The sequence below is a fragment of the Myotis nattereri genome (assembly GCF_964212035.1).
Source record: "Myotis nattereri genome assembly, chromosome: 6".
Classification (NCBI taxonomy): Eukaryota; Metazoa; Chordata; class Mammalia; order Chiroptera; family Vespertilionidae; genus Myotis; species Myotis nattereri.
In genome coordinates, this window is record NC_138081.1 from 14,320,158 (window position 1) to 14,340,696 (window position 20,539).

The 20,539-nt window shown below is 45.2% G+C and overlaps 1 protein-coding gene across 2 annotated transcripts in view; it reads right to left on the reverse strand.

The window, feature by feature from the left end:
* MED20 (mediator complex subunit 20) overlaps nucleotides 1-20,539 on the reverse strand; it is a 54,338-nt gene that overhangs the window by 30,024 nt on the left and 3,775 nt on the right. The window contains exons 3-4 of one of the 2 annotated variants that reach the window (XR_013996200.1): nucleotides 15,596-15,849; nucleotides 13,195-13,700 (exon numbers count right to left, since the gene is read on the reverse strand). Coding sequence is in view for 1 of the 2 variants with exons in the window: in XM_081095052.1 (XP_080951178.1) it covers nucleotides 13,485-13,700; nucleotides 15,596-15,849 (470 nt within the window). In the remaining variant the exon portion in view is untranslated. Of the gene's footprint in view, nucleotides 1-11,935; nucleotides 13,701-15,595; nucleotides 15,850-20,539 lie in introns of those variants that run through there. The other variant, XM_081095052.1, reaches the window with a different exon arrangement.

Sequence of the window (20,539 nt, forward strand, 5' to 3'; positions counted from 1 at the left end):
TGAACAAATGAAATAAAGCTTAAATTTATCACCAGAATTATTACTGATATATAGTATCAGCTGAACTAAAAGATTATCCATTTTCAGTTTTAGGAGTGTCAAGTAAGAAATAACCATTCACAGAGAATTGATGATTTAGCACACTATAGCAGCATACAGAAACAAAAGACAGGACTGAGCCAGACTCTTCTCCTTGGTGGTTCTTATACCTTATATTTTCTTCTTTATCAAGATTATTAAGTCTAAAATAATTTATGTAAGAACACAAGTATAAAACAATTACATTATTAAAATGGCAATACCATTTTACTAGCAATTCCAGCCCAAACACATCTGTAAAGAAGGAAATTCTCACACACATCTCACAGAAACACACACCTCATACTCTTCAGCTTGAAAGTTAATATTTAAGATTAATCTTCTAGAAACTTAGCAGCAAAAATAGTAATTTTTTGAAATCCTGTTAAAGTGCTAAATCAATCTAGTCACCTTGAACACCTGCTTAACAGAATCCAGAATCCATGAATAGTTAGCAGCTGAATTCAGAAAGATTTAAGATTCTAAGTTATTTATATATATTAACAACCAATGTTTTTAATATCCACAAATCAAAATTGAATCTTTGCTATTACAAATGCCTTTAACCCAATCTTTGCTTTTCCACAAACACCCACAAAACAGTAGTACTCCAAAAACTTTACCTGCCTTTGAAAAAAATTATCTTTGTGTATCCCAATGTATACTAATGAAATAACCTCAAATAAGATTCTCAAGAACAGTTTTCAGTTTTTAAAGTAAATTATAGTCTATCCTTTAGCACCATTAAGTATAATCATTCGTATTCTTAGCTAAATGTAAGACCTTCAGACTAAAAATCATCCAGATACTCAGTAATAACCTACATTGTGTCCCAAATTTCTTATCTTCCTTTAATTTCCCAAACTGTCTTAAAAATAAAAAATCTTCTGTAAAGTTAATATTAATATTGGCTTTCTTTATTCACACCTACAAAATAGGAGAGGCAGTGAGCCGTCCAAGGCTCCAGCTTGCATTATACTACAGAAGTTTTCTCCATGATAAAAATTACTCATAAATTCATTATTTAACCAAAAAGGTAAGTCCCACTCCAAAATCCTCCACTACTCTACAAATCTCCCTTTCTTTATTTGATTTTGCTAAATGGATGCTACACTATGAAATGTCCCACACAAAGCTAAAGGCAGCTCAGGAACTCAAAGCCCTCACAGCCCTGATTTAAATCTCTTCCTCAGCAAACTTCCCTGGTTGGTCATTTGCCTTTTTCTGAAATGATTTTTCAGTATTCTCCAGCCACCAAACACAGCTAGGTGGAAATCTGGTTTTTTATCAAAACAAAAAGATCTTCATCTGTATCTCACTAACAGTGGGCTCGCCACTGAAAATGAAAATGCTGTGGATAAAGCGCTCTGCTTGCCCAGTGCCAGTCAGGTACAACACAGCACGATCACACCACACAGGCACAGCCACCCTGTTAAAAAAAAAAAAATGCATCCTGTTTTCCCAAGATCACAACCCCGGTGAAATGCAGAGGTTTTCAGCACCGAGTTGATGCTTTATCATTCAGACAAGAACAGTATCAAATCAAATGAGTCTCATCTCTTCAAAGTGGACATGAGTCGAATTAAAAACAATGAAAGGTAGAAGCAGATTCAAAATTCCTTGGAGAGAGAAAGAGGCTTCTGAAATTTCCTACTTTTATGGACAAAAGGACTCGAGACAGTTTCAACACAGTTCTCTTCTCAACAAAGAACTCCTCCCCACTCGACTGAGTTTTTACCCCTACCTCTGGGTCTCTTTTCACTCACCATGGTTCCTCCTCTTCTGCACCAAAGGCTCCCTACACTCGATCCTTCCCTGCGGCCTCTGTGCCCTGACCCAGGCAGCCCTTCTGGAGTCTCTCCCGGCAACATGCACACCTGACTCCCCGCCTCGGCACCATACCCCAGGTCTGCATCCATCAGGATGCTCTGGTCTTCCTGAACCCTGTTCTCTCCCCTTACTCCCCTTCTCATCATTTACATCCCGGGCCCGTCTCTGCCTTGCTCCTCTCACCCTCCGCTCTCAGCCCCATCTCTTCACTATTTTCACCTCGGATCTTGCTGAACCTCAACAATTAGCACCATCCCGCAGTTACCCTGTCCCACACCGCCATCACTTCTTACTCCCGTCCTCTCTTTTCTTTCAGCCTTTCTGGTCCCCGAGTTGTCCTATAAACGCCCTAGCTCTCATCTCTGTGTCCTTGCACCCTTCCACTACGCTCTTATTCCTAACTCCACCTGGTACTAGTCCAGTGTTTCATTCACCCTCTTGCACTTTCGAGAATTTACACCCATTGCCCACCACTAACCGTTACCTTTCTCAGAACCTCGCAGTTCCCACCCACCGCCAGTCCTGATCCTTCAGCTCATCTCGCTCTGCACTAGTTCACACCCTCGTCACGTCTGGCTCTTAATCACTCTCTCTCCTCTGCTCCCAACTACTACCCCAGCCCTGCCTCTCCTCGCAGCCCTGCCTCTCCTCGCCGCCCACTTCCAACTCTAACCTCAGCACCCATCACCCCACCACCATCCCCTGCAAAGCTTTCCCCTTCAAGCCCTTGCTCTTACACCTAAGCCCAGGATGCCTCTTCCAAACCCGGGTCTTCCTAACCTCGTTCCTTGCCCGGCTTCCTTAACACCCTCCCTGGTTCCTGCCTCCTTTCTGCCTCCTAGGCTGGCTTGTCTGCTGCCTTCGCACCCTTTCTCCCCTTAATCCTCATGTCATTCTTAGACCCGTTCCCCGCAACCGCCCCGCAAGCCTTCCTTCCTCTCCTCCTCCTCAAGGCTTTTACCCAAACCCAGTCGTCGCCCACCCCGCCAAAACCCAGCGCCGGCGCGCCTGGACCGCGGTCTCTCGCCTCCCGCCGGCCCCCGCCCCGGGCGCCTCCGGCCCGCCGGCGCCGCGGTCCCGCCCCCTGCCGCCGCTCCTCCCGCCCGCGAGGCGCGCGCCGCCTTTGTCGCCCCTCACCCGGTGTGAGGATTTTGCTTCTTTAAAGGGGAGGGCCAGTGAGCCGGAGACTCCTGTCCCCGCCTCCGAGTCTTGGAATGGGCTCCCTGGCCGCCCTGGTCCCCGTCTCCCCCACCCCCTGGAGCTACCCCCTTTGCCGCCTCCCCACCACCTCCGCCCCCTCCCTCGACATCCCCCCCGCCCCCCTATTTACCGCCATCATCTGCACGCGCGAGCTGTCACCCGGACGCGAGACAACCGAACTCGGCCCCGCCCCCTTCCCACCCATTGGTGCGCACGCCGGAGCCCCGCCCCCGGCCCCCGCATTGCGCCAACGGCGCAGCGCTGGGCCCAGACCCCGGCGTCCGCTCCCAGGGTTCGCGCCGCGGGCGCAAAGTTTAGGGTCAACCATAAACGCAAGGCCAACTTGAGCCTAGCGTAAGGGGCGGCGGCGTAGAGGGACGCTAAGAATCGCGCATCGAAGTTTGGTTGAAGCACAAGAGGGGTAAATAAGGAGGTTTCCAGACAAAGAGACTCTCAAGGTACCGAGTCTTCGGTCCGTCCCTCCTCCTTAAAGGGCCAGACTCCCTAGCTTAGCCCATCGCCGTTTCCTTCTCCCTCGCCCCTCAGCCGTGGAACAGTGAAGGAATATTCCATTAGTTCCCCGCACTCTTTTTGGAGCTCCTTTAACATCTCTCACCACCGCCACGGGGGAAAGCCGTTCTCACTACCCCGTCTATGCTTTTGTTTTGTTCTGTTAAAAGACTCAAGTTTTAACCGGGTGGTTTGTTGCGAACGCAGCAGCCTCCGAGCCGTGCGCCTTTGCCAGAAGTTACTGCTGGCTTCCAGACGGGAGAGCACGTGTCTGACTTTTGTCGCTGACGATCGAGGCGGGATTCAGCTGTTTTATGGAAATGCCCTCGAGGAAGTTTCACTCCGATAACTGAGGACGGTCGTTCTGCAGGTGGAGGGGATGGAGACCACAGGGAAGCGGACGAGCCTCCTGTCTCGGAGAAGGTTCCTTCCCGGGCAGCCTCGGGTGCATGGTCCTGACCTAACTCGTGCGCGGTGACGGTCCCCCAAGTAAGACCGACACTGTTACATCACCCAGCACATGACGAACGCAGGTAAAGGCTTACATTTACACATAAGGACATATGCGTTATCAGCGACACTGGCACAAGGCTACCCACTTGGGAATATGAAATGGAGACGCACAAAGGCCAAAGAACAGTAAAGTAAGAAGGGGGAAACAGCACTGCGTGCCTAAGCATGAAACTACAATGCCTGGAGCCGAGCGCAATTATGTGTGAAAACATTTCCAAAGGCAATTAACTTGGACATTTTAAAGAGATTTGATGGAAGGAAAGGACCTGGTGATTGATTGATTTGGTGAGGATTTTGTCATGTGGCTCGAGTTCGAAGTTAGATATAAAATTCAGCATTCCCTTTGTTGTCTATCACCTTTAACGTTATTCTTTTTAAGAAATTCTTATCTTACATTATAACTCCTTACTTATTTTCTGCCTTTGGTCCCCAAACCGCCCAAGAAAATTCTTGGAGAATACAGATTGTATCTTATTCAATGTTAATTCCCTAACAAAGAGCCTGGCACATAATAGGTGCTTTTGTTGAGTGAAGGATTTGGGAGATACTTAAGACTTCTGAAGGAAGGGTGCTCTCAGAATAGCAATCCAGCAGGGAAAGATTCTCAGTGCTGTGAGCATGTATGATTAGATCGGTATTTCTCAAAGTGTGGCCTGTGGAGCCCTTGGGATCCCTGAGACCCTTCTGGGGGTGGGGGTGGTCTAAGATCAAAACTCTATTTTCATAATAATAAGATATTATTTGCCCTTGTTACTGTGATGACATTTGCACTGATATAAAAGTAATGACATAACCAATAAAGAAAAGAAAAAAAAATAAATGACAGGTAAAATTGTTACTGTCTTAACAATTTTAAGCAATGGCACTAAATTGTATTAGCAATCAAGGTTTTTATTCTTCATTGCCACCCATTCACAGGGAAAAAATACCTGTTCTACTTAAGGAAGTCCTTGGTGAAGCACTAAAAATTATTTGTTTTATTTAAGTACAGATCTTTTCAATAATGCTATTCAATGGATGTATGCATAGAGCACTTCTGTTCCTTACCTAAGCACAATGATTTTCTTGAGGAAAAGCACTTGTGCAATTTCTCTGAATTTTGAACTGAATTAGCAACTTTCTTTGTGGACTACCACTTTTACTTGAAAGAACAGCTAACAGATAAACTAAAGTAACTCAACCTTAGGCCTCTGACAGATATTTTCTCAAAAATAAAGTGAGCCTGACAAGCATTTGTTAGCAATGATAAGACTCATGCCCTCAAACAAAACTTAGAATTTTTTAAACACTTGTATCCATCACTGTGAGCTTAACAGCTTCCTGGGGCTTTTCTGGTGAGATTGTGATTTTGATACTATATGATGAAATGTGTGTCAAAATTTACAAGATCTGCAGTATTTTCCAAATGACCAATCACAGCTTGGTAAAAAGATCCCTTCCAAGTGCAAAATAAACCAATGAATGCTAATATACAAGAGCACAAAAAGTTTACTGAGTCTGAGATTCCACATTGCAACTAACCTTAACTGGGACTGTGATGTAGTATCAACGAATTTCCACAATTATCTGAAAAGATTTTGGTGTTGTTGTTAATCCTCACCAGAGGACACTTTTCCCCCACTGCTTTTCAGAGAGAGGAGGAAGGGAGGAAGGGAAAGAGAGAAACATCAATGTGCGAGAAATACATCCACTGGTTGCCACTCCAATGTGCTGTACCCCCCAGGCTGGGAGCAAACCCTCAAGCCAGCTATGTGCCCTAAACCAGGAATTGAACCCAAGACCCTTCACAGAGAACAGGCTGAAACTCTAACCACTGAGAAACACCAGCCATGTCTGAAAATATTATTAATATACTCCCCCCCTTTTCCAACTACACATCTATGTGAGGTTGGACTTTCTTCATATTCTTCAACCAAAACTAGAGATTTAATGCAGAAACAGATATGAGAATTCACTCTCTTCTATTATGCCAGACATTCAAGAGATTTGCAAAAATATAAAACAAGGCCACTCTTCTCACTATTAAAATTTTTTAAATAGTTAAATATTTTATTTATGTTAACATGCGATAGATTTAGTGTTACCTTTAAATGAATTAAATACTTTCATTTTTTCACTATACATTTTTATGAAGGTAAATATCGATATAACCTACATAAACAAAAGCTCTTTGGGGTACTCAATAATGTTTAAGAACACCTAGGAGTCCTGAGACCAAAACGTTTAAGAACTAAGTGTTAGATGAAAGCAGACAGAATAAGAAGGCTATTTTTTGACAAATCAGATATGAGACAACTCTGCAGGATAGCTAACAAAAGATTTTATTGTAGCTTCAGAGTTAAGAGCTTAGGTAGTTCATCAATGAGGAATGGAAAACAGAATCAGGAACAATGAACTTTGTTTAAAAACAACTGATTACAAATGCAATCATGATACACATGGCATTAAAAAAAAAACATTCAGAGACAGCCACAATAAAGGCTTGGGAACTGAGGGGAAACAGGAATGGATGTGCTTCAGTAAAAGACTAAAAGATATAGTTGTTTCTAACCCACTTCCTTTTTTTTAAGCCCAGCCCCTTTCTTTTTAGGTTAAAGGACAACAAGTAAAATGTTATCACTATGAATAAGTATTAAAAACCTATTTCCATGCTTAAGAGATGGTCCATACAAATGGTCCATACAACTGTGTTCACTGATCTGGTTACAAAAAAATACAAAAACCTATATGCTGAATATGTTCTATGAACCCCCTCTACGCTGCTTGTTCTCTAATACAACACTTTCCACTCAAGAATTTTAACCTGCCACTAAACAGTAATGACCTCACAACCTCCCACCTTAAACATCCTCATCAAACACCAACACCTACAGCACCATTAAAAGATGTAAGAGCAGTAGAGACAGCATCTCCTTACCGACAAAGCACTCTTCTATTCTCACTTGAACTTCTCAAGGAGCTGATGAAATATGGAGGGTCGGAATCATCATTCCCACTTTACAGATGAGACCCAAAAAGACCAACCTGATTGAAGCTACTGGGCAAATCAGAGACAGTACTATGGCCAGCACCCAGCCATCTGTCTCTAACACATGGTCTCTTCCCGTCAATAGGCTGCCTCAGAACAACTGTCAACTCTAATTCCTAGCCTTGCCTTTCCTACATGACAAAAGATTTCTACCTTTAAAAACAGGTCTATGCCATCTGATGGGGCAGGAATGTGTTGGGAAATGAAACAGAGAATAAAAGAGAATTAGGATTCTTTGTCATAATAGTTCCAAGAATTTTTTTTAACCTGCTAATTTCATCACAGAGACTAGGAATTATTTCTCTGCCATGAATCACCTCCTTATGAAAATATATATACTCATCATGCCAAATTCCATCCTAACAGAATAATTTTCAGATTCCATCAAGTGTGTCATAATGGAAGAGTAACTGGGGGGCCACCAAGAAAGCCTGCTGTAAAGATTGCTTCATACATATTTATTTCCACTCATTCTAAAAGGTTCTATGTTTATGAAGAGAGCAGTCCAGCTTCCCAGAAACTGAATGAAAGGCCTGAAGGACTACAAAATGAAGGAGGAAATTCCATGGAGAGGACCCCAGATAAGGTGTCCAAAAGGCAGGGCAAGTTCTTGCTCCCGATAAGCCATTTGGACATTTCTCACACCTGCTTTATTTTTGTCTTCCTGCTGTTTCCCTTCAGAGACTCATTTTTTGGATCACGAACTCTGGAGATACTCTAATGAACCCTATAAATCCTATTCCCCCAAACTGTGCACCTACACAAAGCAGTCTCCAGTTTCAGGACATCTTAGGCCTCTTGAGGCTCCCCTTGGGGGCTGATGACCTGCAGTAATGTTAGAACCCCAACTTTAGGGTCATAGTTCATGCATACTCCAGCACCAGCTAACAACAAATCCCTCATTAAGCACAATACAGTGGGGCCTTGACTTACAAGTTTTTCGAGATAGGAGCCGTCTCTCGGCCAATTTTTTGCTTTGAGTTGTGAGCTAAAATTTGGGTTACGAGCCAGCTTCAGATACCCCACCGCTAGCTGGCGCAGCGAACATCACAGTGTACGCCACAACATCACGTGTCTCACTCGTTCACTTTAAGCGGTTAGCTCCTAGTTGAAGCATCAGTGTTGTGCTCGCATTTGTGCTTGCAGTTATTTTGCAAAACTTCGTTTTTTCAACCATGGATCTGAAGAAAGTAAGTGCGAAGGACAGTGCTGAGAAGATGAAGTGGATGATGTGCATTGAATTAAAGAAAGAAATTATTGAAAAACATGACCAAGATGTGCGTGTAATCGACTTGGCGAAGCAGTACGAGCGCAGCACTTCTACGATCTGCCATACTGAAGCAGAAGGAGTTGATACAGGCTACAACTCCAGCCAAGGGTGTTAAAATAATTTCTAAACAGCGGACATCTATCCATGAAAATATGGAGAAGCTGCTAATGGTGTGGTTAACGGAGAAGCAGCTTGCAGGAGATACCGTGACGAAGGCTATAATCTGCGAGTAGGCATGAGCTATTTACGCTGATTTGCTGCAGCAGACCCCAGGCACTTCAATGGATGAGGCATCGGGCGAGCCGTTTAAAGCCAGTTGGGGCTGGTTCGAAAAGTTTAAAAAGAGGACCGGCATTCATTCCGTTGTCAGACATGGTGAGGCAGCGAGCGCGGATATAAAGGAAGGTGACATCAACGAGCTCATCGAGGAGCACTCCGAGGAACTGACAACGCAGGAGTTAAAGGAGCCACAGACGCAGCAGCACACGGAGGTTTTGCAGGAAATAGATGACACGGAGGAGGACGAGGAGGTTATCTCTATAAGTGAGATAAAGGAAATGTTGGGAATGTAGGAGAAACTTTCAGGCTTTATTCAAAAGTAACACCCAGAAAAAATTGCAACTGGGCGTGCAATGGAGCTATTTAATGACACTTGCCTAACTCATTTCAGAAATATTCTGAAAGGGAGGATGAAACAGATCTCATTGGACAGGTTTTTATCGAAAACTCCTATTGATGAAAGTGTGGCGAAAAGGGCAAAAATCACCAATAAGATTCAGTTATTCAGTTCAGCCTTTCTCCTCCAACTCCATCAGCATCTTTAAGTCGTTTGATCTCCAAGGTAAATGCTGTACATTAAACTTAATAAAACAAGTTTAGCCGAAACCGGTTTGGCTCAGTGGATAGAGCGTCGGCCTGCGGACTGAAAGGTCCCAGGTTCGATTCCGGTTAAGGGCATGTACCTGGGTTGCGGGCACATCCCCAGTAGGAGATGTGCAGGAGGCAGCTGATTGATGTTTCTCTCTCATTGATGTTTCTAACTCTCTATCCCTCTCCCTTCCTCTCTGTAAAAAATCAATAAACTATATTTAAAAAAAATAAAAATAAAAAATAAAATAAAACAAGTTTATTGCACTACATTCTATTGTTCTGTATTGTGTTTTTATACAATATTCGTTATTTTTAAATACATTTATCTTATTTAAAAACATTTAACAAAACAATTGTGGTGTTTTTTGGGTGTCCGGAACGGATTAATGGCATTTCAATTCATTGTAATGGTGAAAATTGATTTGACATACGAGTAATTTGAGTTACGAGCTCCGTCACGGAACAAATTAAACTCGTAAGTCAAGGCCCCACTGTACAATCTCTACAATCTGTGAGGGAGAGGGCAAGTATGTTTTGTTGGGTTTTTGTCTCAAGAGTGATAAAATCGGTGAAATACAGAGGAAAGGGATTTCCCTAGATTCGGCCAAGTCAAGGCTGCATGACATGTGGGAGGGATGGTGTTAAAGATATGAGTACTGAAGGTCAAACTAGCTGACCTAATGGGTCCCTTCTAATCCAAGAGACTGAATGACAGAAACTCACATTGGGGAAAGTCTACCCCAGGAAGTGACTGCTCTAAGGCCAAAGACACCAACCCCTAGGAGAGGACCCAACTTGTAATACAACTGGTTTCAGCCACTCCACATGGCAACTGTAACTAGGGCCTACCGCCCAAAGCACTCAAACAGCAGCAGATATGGGGAGGGAGGCTGTCGGGAGAGACAGGCAGTACTGGGAGTTACAAAAAGGCCACACATATACCTCAGTCCTGCATGACTTTAGATCTTCTGTGAATGTCCTCAAAATGTTCAACCTATAGACCTTCCTATCTTGTACTTTAAGAGCCTCAACTTTCAAAACCTGGAAGACATGCTTAAGTGGGAGTTTCTAACCGCTCCTCTTACCTGCCAGGATTTGGAGATAGAAATTTCACTTCCTCATCCTGAAGCCTCAGAAATGAATACTGGACCCACTGGTGGGAAGGAATGGTCAGTTTTTAGGTATTTTCTTCAGTGAAGCAATGACACCAATAGAGTTCGGGGAAATGTGACTACTTGGTACTCAAGATCCAAGGAAAGCAAGCAGGAGGCAGCACAGGAACAGGGTACAGTGAATCAGAACAGCACAGCAGAAACAGAGCAGGAGCCCTCATGGATACAAGAAATGGACTAGACACTAAATAGAGCGCAGTGTTTCCCCAAATTCCAGCACTTGCCTTCTGCCTCTATAGATTTTGCCATTTGCCGGTATCATCTGTACTATAACTTAATAGTTCTCTTTTGCAAAAAACTTACCCTCATCCTAAGGAATAAAGGGCTAGTTATCTTTTTCTCTAATATACATTAGAGTAAGACATAAGTGTTACTGTAACCATGTTTTCCACATTCCATCTGAACCCACCTGGCACCACAGAGGTCCAGGTGTCACACTGACACAGCTGGGAGCTAGGAGACCCGGTTGTGAAGTTTGGTCCTGACTCCAGCCTCATTTCTAGGCAGGCCCCTCTGGGCGCCACTGCTTTCCCATCTTAAAGGAGAACTATCAGTCCCACAGCTGCCCTGTGTAGCTCTGAGAGTCAAGGCTGACAGATTTCTATGTGGCTCTGGCAAAGGTAGCCACCAAGGTGACTTGTTAGCAGGGTCCTAGAAATTCCCCCGTTTCTGCCCTTTTGGGGGTTAGCTACAGGTGGAGAAAGGGGTAATGCACTTGGAAGCAAAGGACGTTGGGTAGAAGACAGCCTAGTGTAGAAGGAAGAACATGAGATTTGAACCCCCAAAATATGGCATCTCCATTTAGCAGCCAAGTTTAAGGTTTTTTTCATTTATAAAGTGAAGATAACCATGCCCTTTTTCCTTAAATTTATACATTTGCTCCTCAATTTTCTATCAACCGGAGCTTACAAAAATGCACACACTGATATTCCTAGACGACTCCTGAAAGCCCCATCCAAACTGGCACACAAGTAGTCTATGGATAACATTTAGCCCCTTCTCACTAGTTACTGGTTCCATTTTGGCAATTTTGCAAGTGGAGGCATATGTTAAAATGTACTGCATTACTTTTAGTGATAAATTTTCTTTAACTGACACAAAGGACAAACACAGGTAAAAGTAACAAGTGGCAGTTCTGAAAGCCTGAGCGGGACTTAAAGCTGGTCAAATGTATGCTCGAACAGGAAGAAGAATAAAAGTGAAGAATGTGTAGGAGTCAAGGCTGTGTCTAAAAGCAAAGGACAGTTAGGGAGTTTATATTATTTTTTAGGTTTCAGGGAACAGAATCTCCTTACAATGTGTAAGTCTAGAGTCAAATTTACCACACTCAGCTTCCATATCTTATTATGAATACATTATGTTCAAAATGATGTCTCAAATCATAAAGACTGGTGGCAGCCTACAGAAAAATACAAGTAGATACATCTGGATAAGAGCACATATAAATCAGAAGGCCAAAAACATAAGGTCTGTGCATTTTATTGTGTGTAAATGATATCTAAAACATACCTCAATTTCAATATAGCAAAAATAAATCAGAAAAACAGGGGAAGTGAGAACAACAAATGCGGAGGACAGGTCCTAGTTATAAAGTTGACTCGAGCTTCCTGCCAGCCAAAGCTAAAAGGGTCTACTGACAGATTCTTGCTGCAGAGCCCTATGTGTGAAAACAGTTTCTCCTTAGGTGCCTTCAGAGAGGGACAGTATCCTTGAGGGCAGCGTAGCAGTGTGTACATTAGACCATCCCCCACTGAGTATCTCATTGTTAGCCTGACTGAATGTTTCAGCAGCAGGAGTGGGGTGGGCAGGCAATGTTGATCAAATGAGCAGCTTGGAGGCGCAAAGGAGATGAGAAAGAGCTCAGTGCATCGACTCAACTGGGTGCATGCGAACTGGAGAGGCCTAGATACCGAGACCTAGGCAAGGGGTTTGGGACTGACTTCCTAGTGTGGCTAATCTAGCTAAACCAAAAGGGACTCTGGCATCAGCTCTATCCCAATCCAATCCATAAACAACTGGCTTAGTTAGAGGGAGTACTAACTGCACAGTAACAGCCAAGAGCATTCCTGGGCACATCCACTGAGCTCCAGGTAGCAAAGGCCATTAACTAGACCATTTTCTCCATCTTCCAGTCACAGGATCCCTGAGTTTTAACGGGGCACATGACCACTCAAATAAGAGGCTCTATATCCTGCTGTCCCTTTCAACAAACTGTGGCCATAGTGGTTTGAGCAACTCCAGGTCATTCATATTCTTTATAAAAGAAACTGCTTTGTTCTCTCTTTCCCCAGTGGAATGCGGACATAGAGCTGATGGGTCTGCTTTGACCTTGCAGGCAAGGACAACAAGCTAGTGGTGGCTGAACAACAAGATTAAAAAAACCTAAGTTCCTGATGACCTTGTAGAGTGAAACCTGCCCTGGACCATCTGACTACTTCTGTTCTATTAAAAGAGAGATTAAACTTCTACTAGGCTCGCTTTGATAGAAAAGTCAACTCTCAATTCACTTCAGCAAACATGTCAGAAAATGCCATCCATAAAATAAGCTGGCCTCCTACTCCTCTAGGAGGCGAAGCACATCTCTGAGCAGAGGAAGAGGCCTTTATTGCAGCACAGCCCAAACACAAAATGCAGCCTGCCCACTGGCCCAGGCCAAATCCACACTAGTTGGAGATACAGACTACTTTCCCCACCAGGGCCAGGCAGGGACGCCCCTGTCCTACCTTTGCCCCCACAGCAGGAAAGCTCCAAACTTCTCCACTCTTCATAATCACCGTTCTGGAGGACAGGCCAAGTCCAGTAAGGCAGGGAGTGAAACAGCTGTCAGGGGACTGTGTGTGAGGGTCAGGGGAGGGGGTCCGGAGCCCCAAAACAAAAGCCACAGCTGGGAACTGGAGGAGAGAAGCCTCCATGTCCACCCTGGGTCTCTGGGGCTCAGAGCCCTGAGGGTGTAGCACCTGCGCCTCCTGTGGAGTCCCTTGGTGACGGAGCTCAACCATGCAGCTGCCAGTCACTAACGAATCCCAGCCACTGGCACCTGCTGCTGCTTGCGAATCTTGTTGAAGAGTTCCATGTACTGGACCATGGTATCCGCTGGGCCGTAGACTGTGTCGTGTCTGTTGCCAAACACTGCGGGAGCCCCAGGTGTGTGGCTGCCTAGAAAACTCTGTAGGAATTCGAGCAGCAGGCTCCAGCAGTCACTAGCTACCACACACGGGCCATATTCCACCTGGGACCAAAGGAACAGAGAATGAGGGTGAGTGCAGGCAAGGATGAGGACTTCTGTTTCCCTTGCACCTTCTACCCTTCCGCCCATCTTCCACAACCCCAAGCTAAAGACACACACCTTCTAGCACAGTGTTGCTGCACAGGAAATACTCAACCCAAACACCAGGGATTTAACACACCACCATTCCCTTTAGCATCTCTGACATTCTTGTCTTGGAGTTATCAACCCCCAGCCCTGCCCACAAGATCCAAGGGCAGATCTGGGCCCCTCTGGATTATCTCAGAACTACATACAGTGGGGCCTTGACTTACGAGTTTAATGTGTTCCGAGACCGAGCTCGTAAAAAATCAGCCGAGAGACAGCTGGTATCTCAAAAAAACTCGTTAGTTGGGACACTCGTAAGTCAAGGCCCCACTGTAATCCCTACATACTGGGACACTGAAGGAGAGCTCAGGAAATTCTGAGAAAACGAAGAGAGAATGCGTGTGCGTGTGTTAAGGGGATCAATAGAGCGCAAAGAGGACACATGCTCATACGTCTCTGCAAGACCAAACATTACTCCCAGGTAGATCCAGCCTGGGCTCCAACCCTAAGAAATAATTTCCTGATCAATGTAGCAAGGGCCACATGATACACATCTTCAGCTTTCTCACTGGGGAAATCACTGGTAACCAGGAGAAACAGCACAGAGACAGCTGGGGTATGTTTGTACTACAAAGCTGGAAATGTGGGGGATAAACACTGGGGTCCCAGTGGGTCTCAGCAAATGCAAGGTGTGTCTCAAGCTGAAAAGGGTGAGGAAATCTTGGCCCTCGAGTACCCTGGAATTTTAGAGCAGTAATCCACTAATGCCCTGTTCTCTGCCGGGGCCGCCTTTTAGGACTTAGCTATCCCCACGTCTCCACATTTGAGTCCCTCCTTAAATGCTGGTCCTGTAGGAGGCTCACAATCCAAGTCAGCAGTGCTCTCACTGGCATGAAGTCCCAGAGCAATCCGTGGCATTTCTCATAGACCAGGGTCGGCAAACTCACTAGTCAACAGAGCCAAATATCAACAGTACAACGATTGAAATTTCTTTTGAGAGCCAAATTTTTTAAACTTAAACTATATAGGTAGGTACATTGTTATTAACTTAATTAGGGTACTCCTAAAGCTTAGGAAGAGCCACACTCAAGGGGCCAAAGAGCCGCATGTGGCTCACGAGCCGCAGTTTGCCGACCACTGTCATAGACTAACTGCAAAAACGGTTTGTGTTCCGGCCCTGCGCTCTTACTAAATAAAACATTTGCAAAAAACAGGCCCCATAGCTTATGTATTTTTTTTTTTAATCTCACACAGTGCTGGGCACATGGTAGATTGTGGATTACCACTGGTCCCAAAGCCAGCTACTCGTCACACTCCCTCTGTCATTTTCAGTCTAGCCCTCAAAGGTGAAACCATCACACGTAGCCCTTCCCACCATGAAAGTGGGTAGCATGGCAAAAGGAAAGGCACATCTTTGCTACATCACTTTTGAGACCCATCTGCAAGCATCCTAAGCAGAGATGTGCGGACCCACCTCCCAAAAGCTAACTGCACTGAAAGCTGACCCGGTCTGCTCCAATCCTCTTGTGAAGGATGACTGGTCCCTCCGCAAAATTCACCCGCCTCTCTTGGTTTTCCCTTCCCTTCTCCAGCAAGCCAGCCCTTCTAGGCTTCCTAGCTGCTGTGAACCCAGCTTCCAATTCCCATCCTGGTCTAGCGTCTCGAAAGATAAAGGACAGGGTACAAGGTGCAGGGCAGGGGCCAGGTAGGCATAAACACCGGTCTGCACTCAGAGGGACGTGGAAATCTGCAGAGCCCTCTGCCGAGCAGCTCCTTCAGCACATCCCGCTCCTACTTCACCAAGGTCTTACCTCCACAGAGATGCCTCGGGCACTGGGCCCCATTGTGACCGTGCCCACCTTCACTAGGAAGTCACAGTACTGGTAACGGGTGCCCCGGGTCTCAATCTTGCTGGCCTTGGCACTCTGGAAGAAGCCTTTGAGCTTCACCATGAGCACATCAAAGTTGGTGTCGGCAATAAGGCAAGGGCCATTCTCAAACAGGGCGAAGCAGCTCAAAGGGTATTCTGAATTGTGCATCACATACATCAGCTTCCCAGTCTGACCTGCAGGGACAGAGATCTTACTCAGCATCAAGACCTCTGTCAGCAAACCCCAGAGTAGAGGCAAATGCAGGGAACAAGGCCAGATGGCATTACCTAAGCAGTCTTGGGTGGGGGCGGGGGATCCCCTTACCAAAAGCCTTTTCTGAAGAATAGCATGTGGTAAAATCTACCCGCTCTACAGAAAAAGGTGAGGGGCACACAGGGAACTCACTAGCGTTAATAACAGTTGAATTTTTAGGTTGAGGGATAGGGCCACAGATGGATGATGATGATGATTTACTCACAGAGATTTTACATATAGTCTTTTATATAATCACTAGAGGCCCGGTGCACAAATTCGTGCACGGGTGGGATCCAGCCCGCCCACCCCAATGGGCCCAGTGAGCCGGGGGGGAGGAGACACGGGACACTGGCCGGTCGGCCCCACCCCCCATCAGGGTGGGGGAAATGATCAGAGGCAGGGCCGGCAGGGGGAGGGGCCGTGGGCAGTTGGTGGGCTGGCCCCAACCCCTGGTCGAACTCCCAGTGGAGGGGACAATTTGCATATTAGCCTTTTATTATATAGGTCACATAATAAGGAAGATGAAATAATAGCATTTCAGTATGCCAAATGAAGCAGACGCTCTCTTCTGTCCACTCCTACCTTCCTTGGCTACTCCCTCTTTGATATATAAGAAGTGGCCCCAGAGACACAGCAAAGGGGAGTATCTGAGCATGAGGCTAGGAAGATAGACCAGAGCCAAGTGGTGCTACGTCTTGTCTTCCATGCTCACGAAGCCTGGACTCCATTCTAAAGGCAATGGTGAAGCCTTGGACAATTTTAAGACATCAGCCGACTTGGGAAGCTAGCATACACAACAGCAGAAAGAACTCAGCATCTGGAATCAAAAGGTCTAGTTTTCTCATTGATTACTATAGATTTTCTGCAAGAAGGAAGCAAAGTTATATATATATATACTAGAGGCCTGGCGCACAAATTTGTGCACCAGTGGTGTACCTTGCCTGGCCTGTGGAATTGGGCTGAAACCAGCTCTCCAACATCCCCCAAGAGGTCCCAGATTGTGAGAGGGTGCAGGCCAGGCTGAGGGACCCCAATGAAGTATGATCAGGGCCAGGGAGGTACACGGGAGGTTGGCCAGCTGGGGAGGGACCGCAGGAGTGCTCCAGGGCGAGTCCAGCCTGTCTCACTCAGTCCCAATCAGCCAGACCCCACAGTAGCAAGCTAACCTACTGGTTGGAGTGTCTGCCCCCTGGTAGTCAGTGCATGTCAGCAAGCAGCTGAGCAGCCTTAGCATACCATTAGCTTTGATTGGTTGAGCGGACTACCAGACACACTTAGCATATTAGGCTTTTATTATATAGAATGTGTATATTTGTGTGTGTGTGTGTGTGTGTGTGTGTGTATTTGGTTAAGTGGAAAATGGAAAGGAAGATTTTCTCTCTCATACATTACAAGAGTTAATGGATAAACTGCCACAATCTCAAATATTTATCTTTATTAAGTACTTAAACTATTCCCAACACTGTCCTAGGGTTTAAGAAGCATACAAGTAGAGGACTTAGCCCCGGCTAATAAACTCACTAGGGATAAGTTAAAAATTTTAGGACCTGAACTAGGATACAAAGAAAGGGCAGGACTCAGCCACATGCAGAAGGAAAAAGACATTCTAGGCAGTGATGAGAGTGTAGCAATGGGAAAGAGAGGAGGGGGTGGAGGGAGCTGGGGCATTGTGACCTGTATATACGCCTCCACTCTGCTGCCACTTGCTGAACACGACAGGCTCTGCACAAACCTTCCTGCACATCCCTCCTGACTGCCTGTTGCCAGTTCAGACCTTTCACCTCCCAGCAAATCCACTTCAAACACTTCAACCCTCAAAAAGACATCCAAAGTTGATCTGTTATTATGTTCTTGTGCAAACTCACTGTAATAACATAATTCATATGAATCTAAAAATATTCTTACTGTCCTGAAAATATTCGGAAAGTCAACTAAGATTTGTTTGTTTTTAATGAAGGCACTCCCAGTTGTTTATAGACAATACTACCTTTTTAATCACAGTGAAGTAGTTTCTTATCTGCACAAATGTGTGAAGTAAGCTGAATCAGTGTCACTGTCCCCCTTTTGCAGGTGAGGAAAATTATGGGTCCCAGACCAACAACAGCAGCAGCACCACCACGTGGAAGCTTGTTAGAAATGCAAACTGACCTACTGAGTCAGAAAGTCCGGGAGAGAGGCCCAGCAACCTGTGTTCACAAGCCCTCCAGGTGAAGCTAATGCTGGTCAGTGTGAGAACTGCGGATCTAAAGGCATAGAGGCAGCAGAGCTGGAACTCCAATCAGGCTTTCTGACCTCAAATTTATTGATCTTTCCATTCTACCCCACTGTCTGCCAAGAATGATGTCTCCCTAACTGGATTATAGTTCCTTAAAAACAAAGGTCTGATCAGGAGGAAAACAATCCACACCAGGTAATTTCATAGAAGTAGCGTATCTGTATATATACAAACCAGAGGCCCGGTGCATGAATTCGTGCACCAGTGGGGTCCCTTGGCCTGGCCTGCAGGATCTGGCTGAAACCGGCTCTCTGACATCCCCCAAGGAGTCCCGGATTACAAGAGGGTGCAGGCCAGGCTGAGGGACCCCACCAGTGCACAATCAGGGCCAGGGAGGGCCGTGGGAGGGCTCCAGGGCGTGTCCAGCCTGTCTCCCTCAGTCCCAATCGGCCAGATTCCAGCAGCAAGCTAACCTACTGGTTGACTGTCTGCCCCGATGGTCAATGCACATCATAGCAACTGACTGACCAGTCTACTGTCTGCCCCCTGGTGGTCAGTGCATGTCATAGTGAGCGGTTGAGCAGCCTTAGCATATCATTAACATATTACACTTTGATTGGTTGAACAGACGACTGGACGACTGGACACCTAGCATATTAGGCTTTTATTATACATCAGGTCCTCGGGTTAAATCGGAGATCCGTTCCTAGGTGCGAGGTAACGAGATTTTCGCCGGAACCCACCTACATAAGTACCTACGTCACTCACATGGAGCACATACACAGCAGTAATGAAGTGAAACAGTAAAAAAATTTTAAAAGAAAGATAACAATTCCTGACCTTAACTTGTGGTAAATAAATAATAAAAAACAGAAAGCACATATGTACATATGTCAAAATGACGGAACTTTTTTTTTTAATAAATAAATGGGAGATGGCAACGTAACCACAAAATGGCGTAGGTTGAGTCCGACATAACCCGAGGACTGTCTGTACAGGACATTTTATTTTCCAAATGCTTTCATAACCACTATATCTCTTGATTCTTACGTCCTTCCTACTGAAGGCAAAACAATGGTTAACACTGCAATTTTACAGATGATGAAACTCAGTATAGCTCTTAGCTACAACTTATTAAAGGTTCATTACATGACAACCTCAGTTCTTGTGCTTTGCATGTATTAACTTATTTAATTAGCACAATAACACCAGGAGGTAAGTACTACGCTTATCTTCATTTTATAGGTGAGAGAACTGTACCGGAAAGGATGCAAAAACAGAACCCTCACCAGACAGTTTCATTAGAAGGGAACAAAGTACAGGGGATAGAAAAACTAAAAAAACAAATGGAATGATGATGTCATCCAAAAATTAGCAACACATGGAGCCATTATCATCCCTAAGCCTGGAAGGAAATAGAGATGTGCTGTTATTAGAGCCATGAGCAAAGGCTGCCCAGCAGGAGCTAGAACCAAGGATACAGCCAGAGACACTGCCTAAAACAGAGGGAGAAACAAACTGTGGTCTCCCTTTCTCCTGTCCTCTGATCTTCCCCAATGCCTTTGGCAGGAGAAGTTCAGGGAATGGATCTAAGGGGAAGTAGGAAAATTACCAGCATAGAAACTGTCACAGGTTGTGGGACTTACCTAAAGTGCAGTTAGTAAGTGGCAGAGCTAGGATTCAGTTATCTGGTTCCATGTCTAGACTCTGAATCACTGTGCTATGGAACTGTCCAAGGTTAAGATACTGCAGAACCCAGGTTCCCTAACTCATATTCAAAGATCCTCTTTGCCTCCTTACCATCACCACCACCACCATCCACAGCCATCTCATCTCTTAATACAGTGGGGCCTTGACTTAAGAGTGTCCCGACTAACGAGTTTTTTGAGATACCAGCTGTCTCTCGCAGATTTTTTGCATTGAGTTGACAGAGTAAATTGAGTTAACGAGCTCCTTAACGAGCTCGGTCTTGGAGTGAATTAAACTCGGAAGTCAACGCCCCACTGTACACTTAATACAAAAGGTGATTCATCAGTCAAGGTTATGCTAACAAGGTAGCCAAGGCCACTGTCCAGGTGTGGGAAACAGGAAGCCTTTCTGCAAAAAGTTCTAGAAACTCTAAAACTCTATCAGAATCCTATACAAAAACGTCTGAGTTTAAAGGAGTCTTTCTCAAACTTAGAGCGCATAAAGGGGAGCGCGTTAAAATGCAGAGTATGAGGCCCACAACACCAGTCAGTCCGCAGCAGAGCCAGGAAACTGCACCTTAACAAGTAGCCCAGGTGATTTTGATGAAGTTAGTAAGCAACCCTCTGAGAAACACTGCTTAAAAGCGCAGTGCAAAAAGACTAAAACATGGGCTAGGTCTCAGAGATGAAGGATCAAGGATTAATGAATTCAGCGCTAGCTGGTTT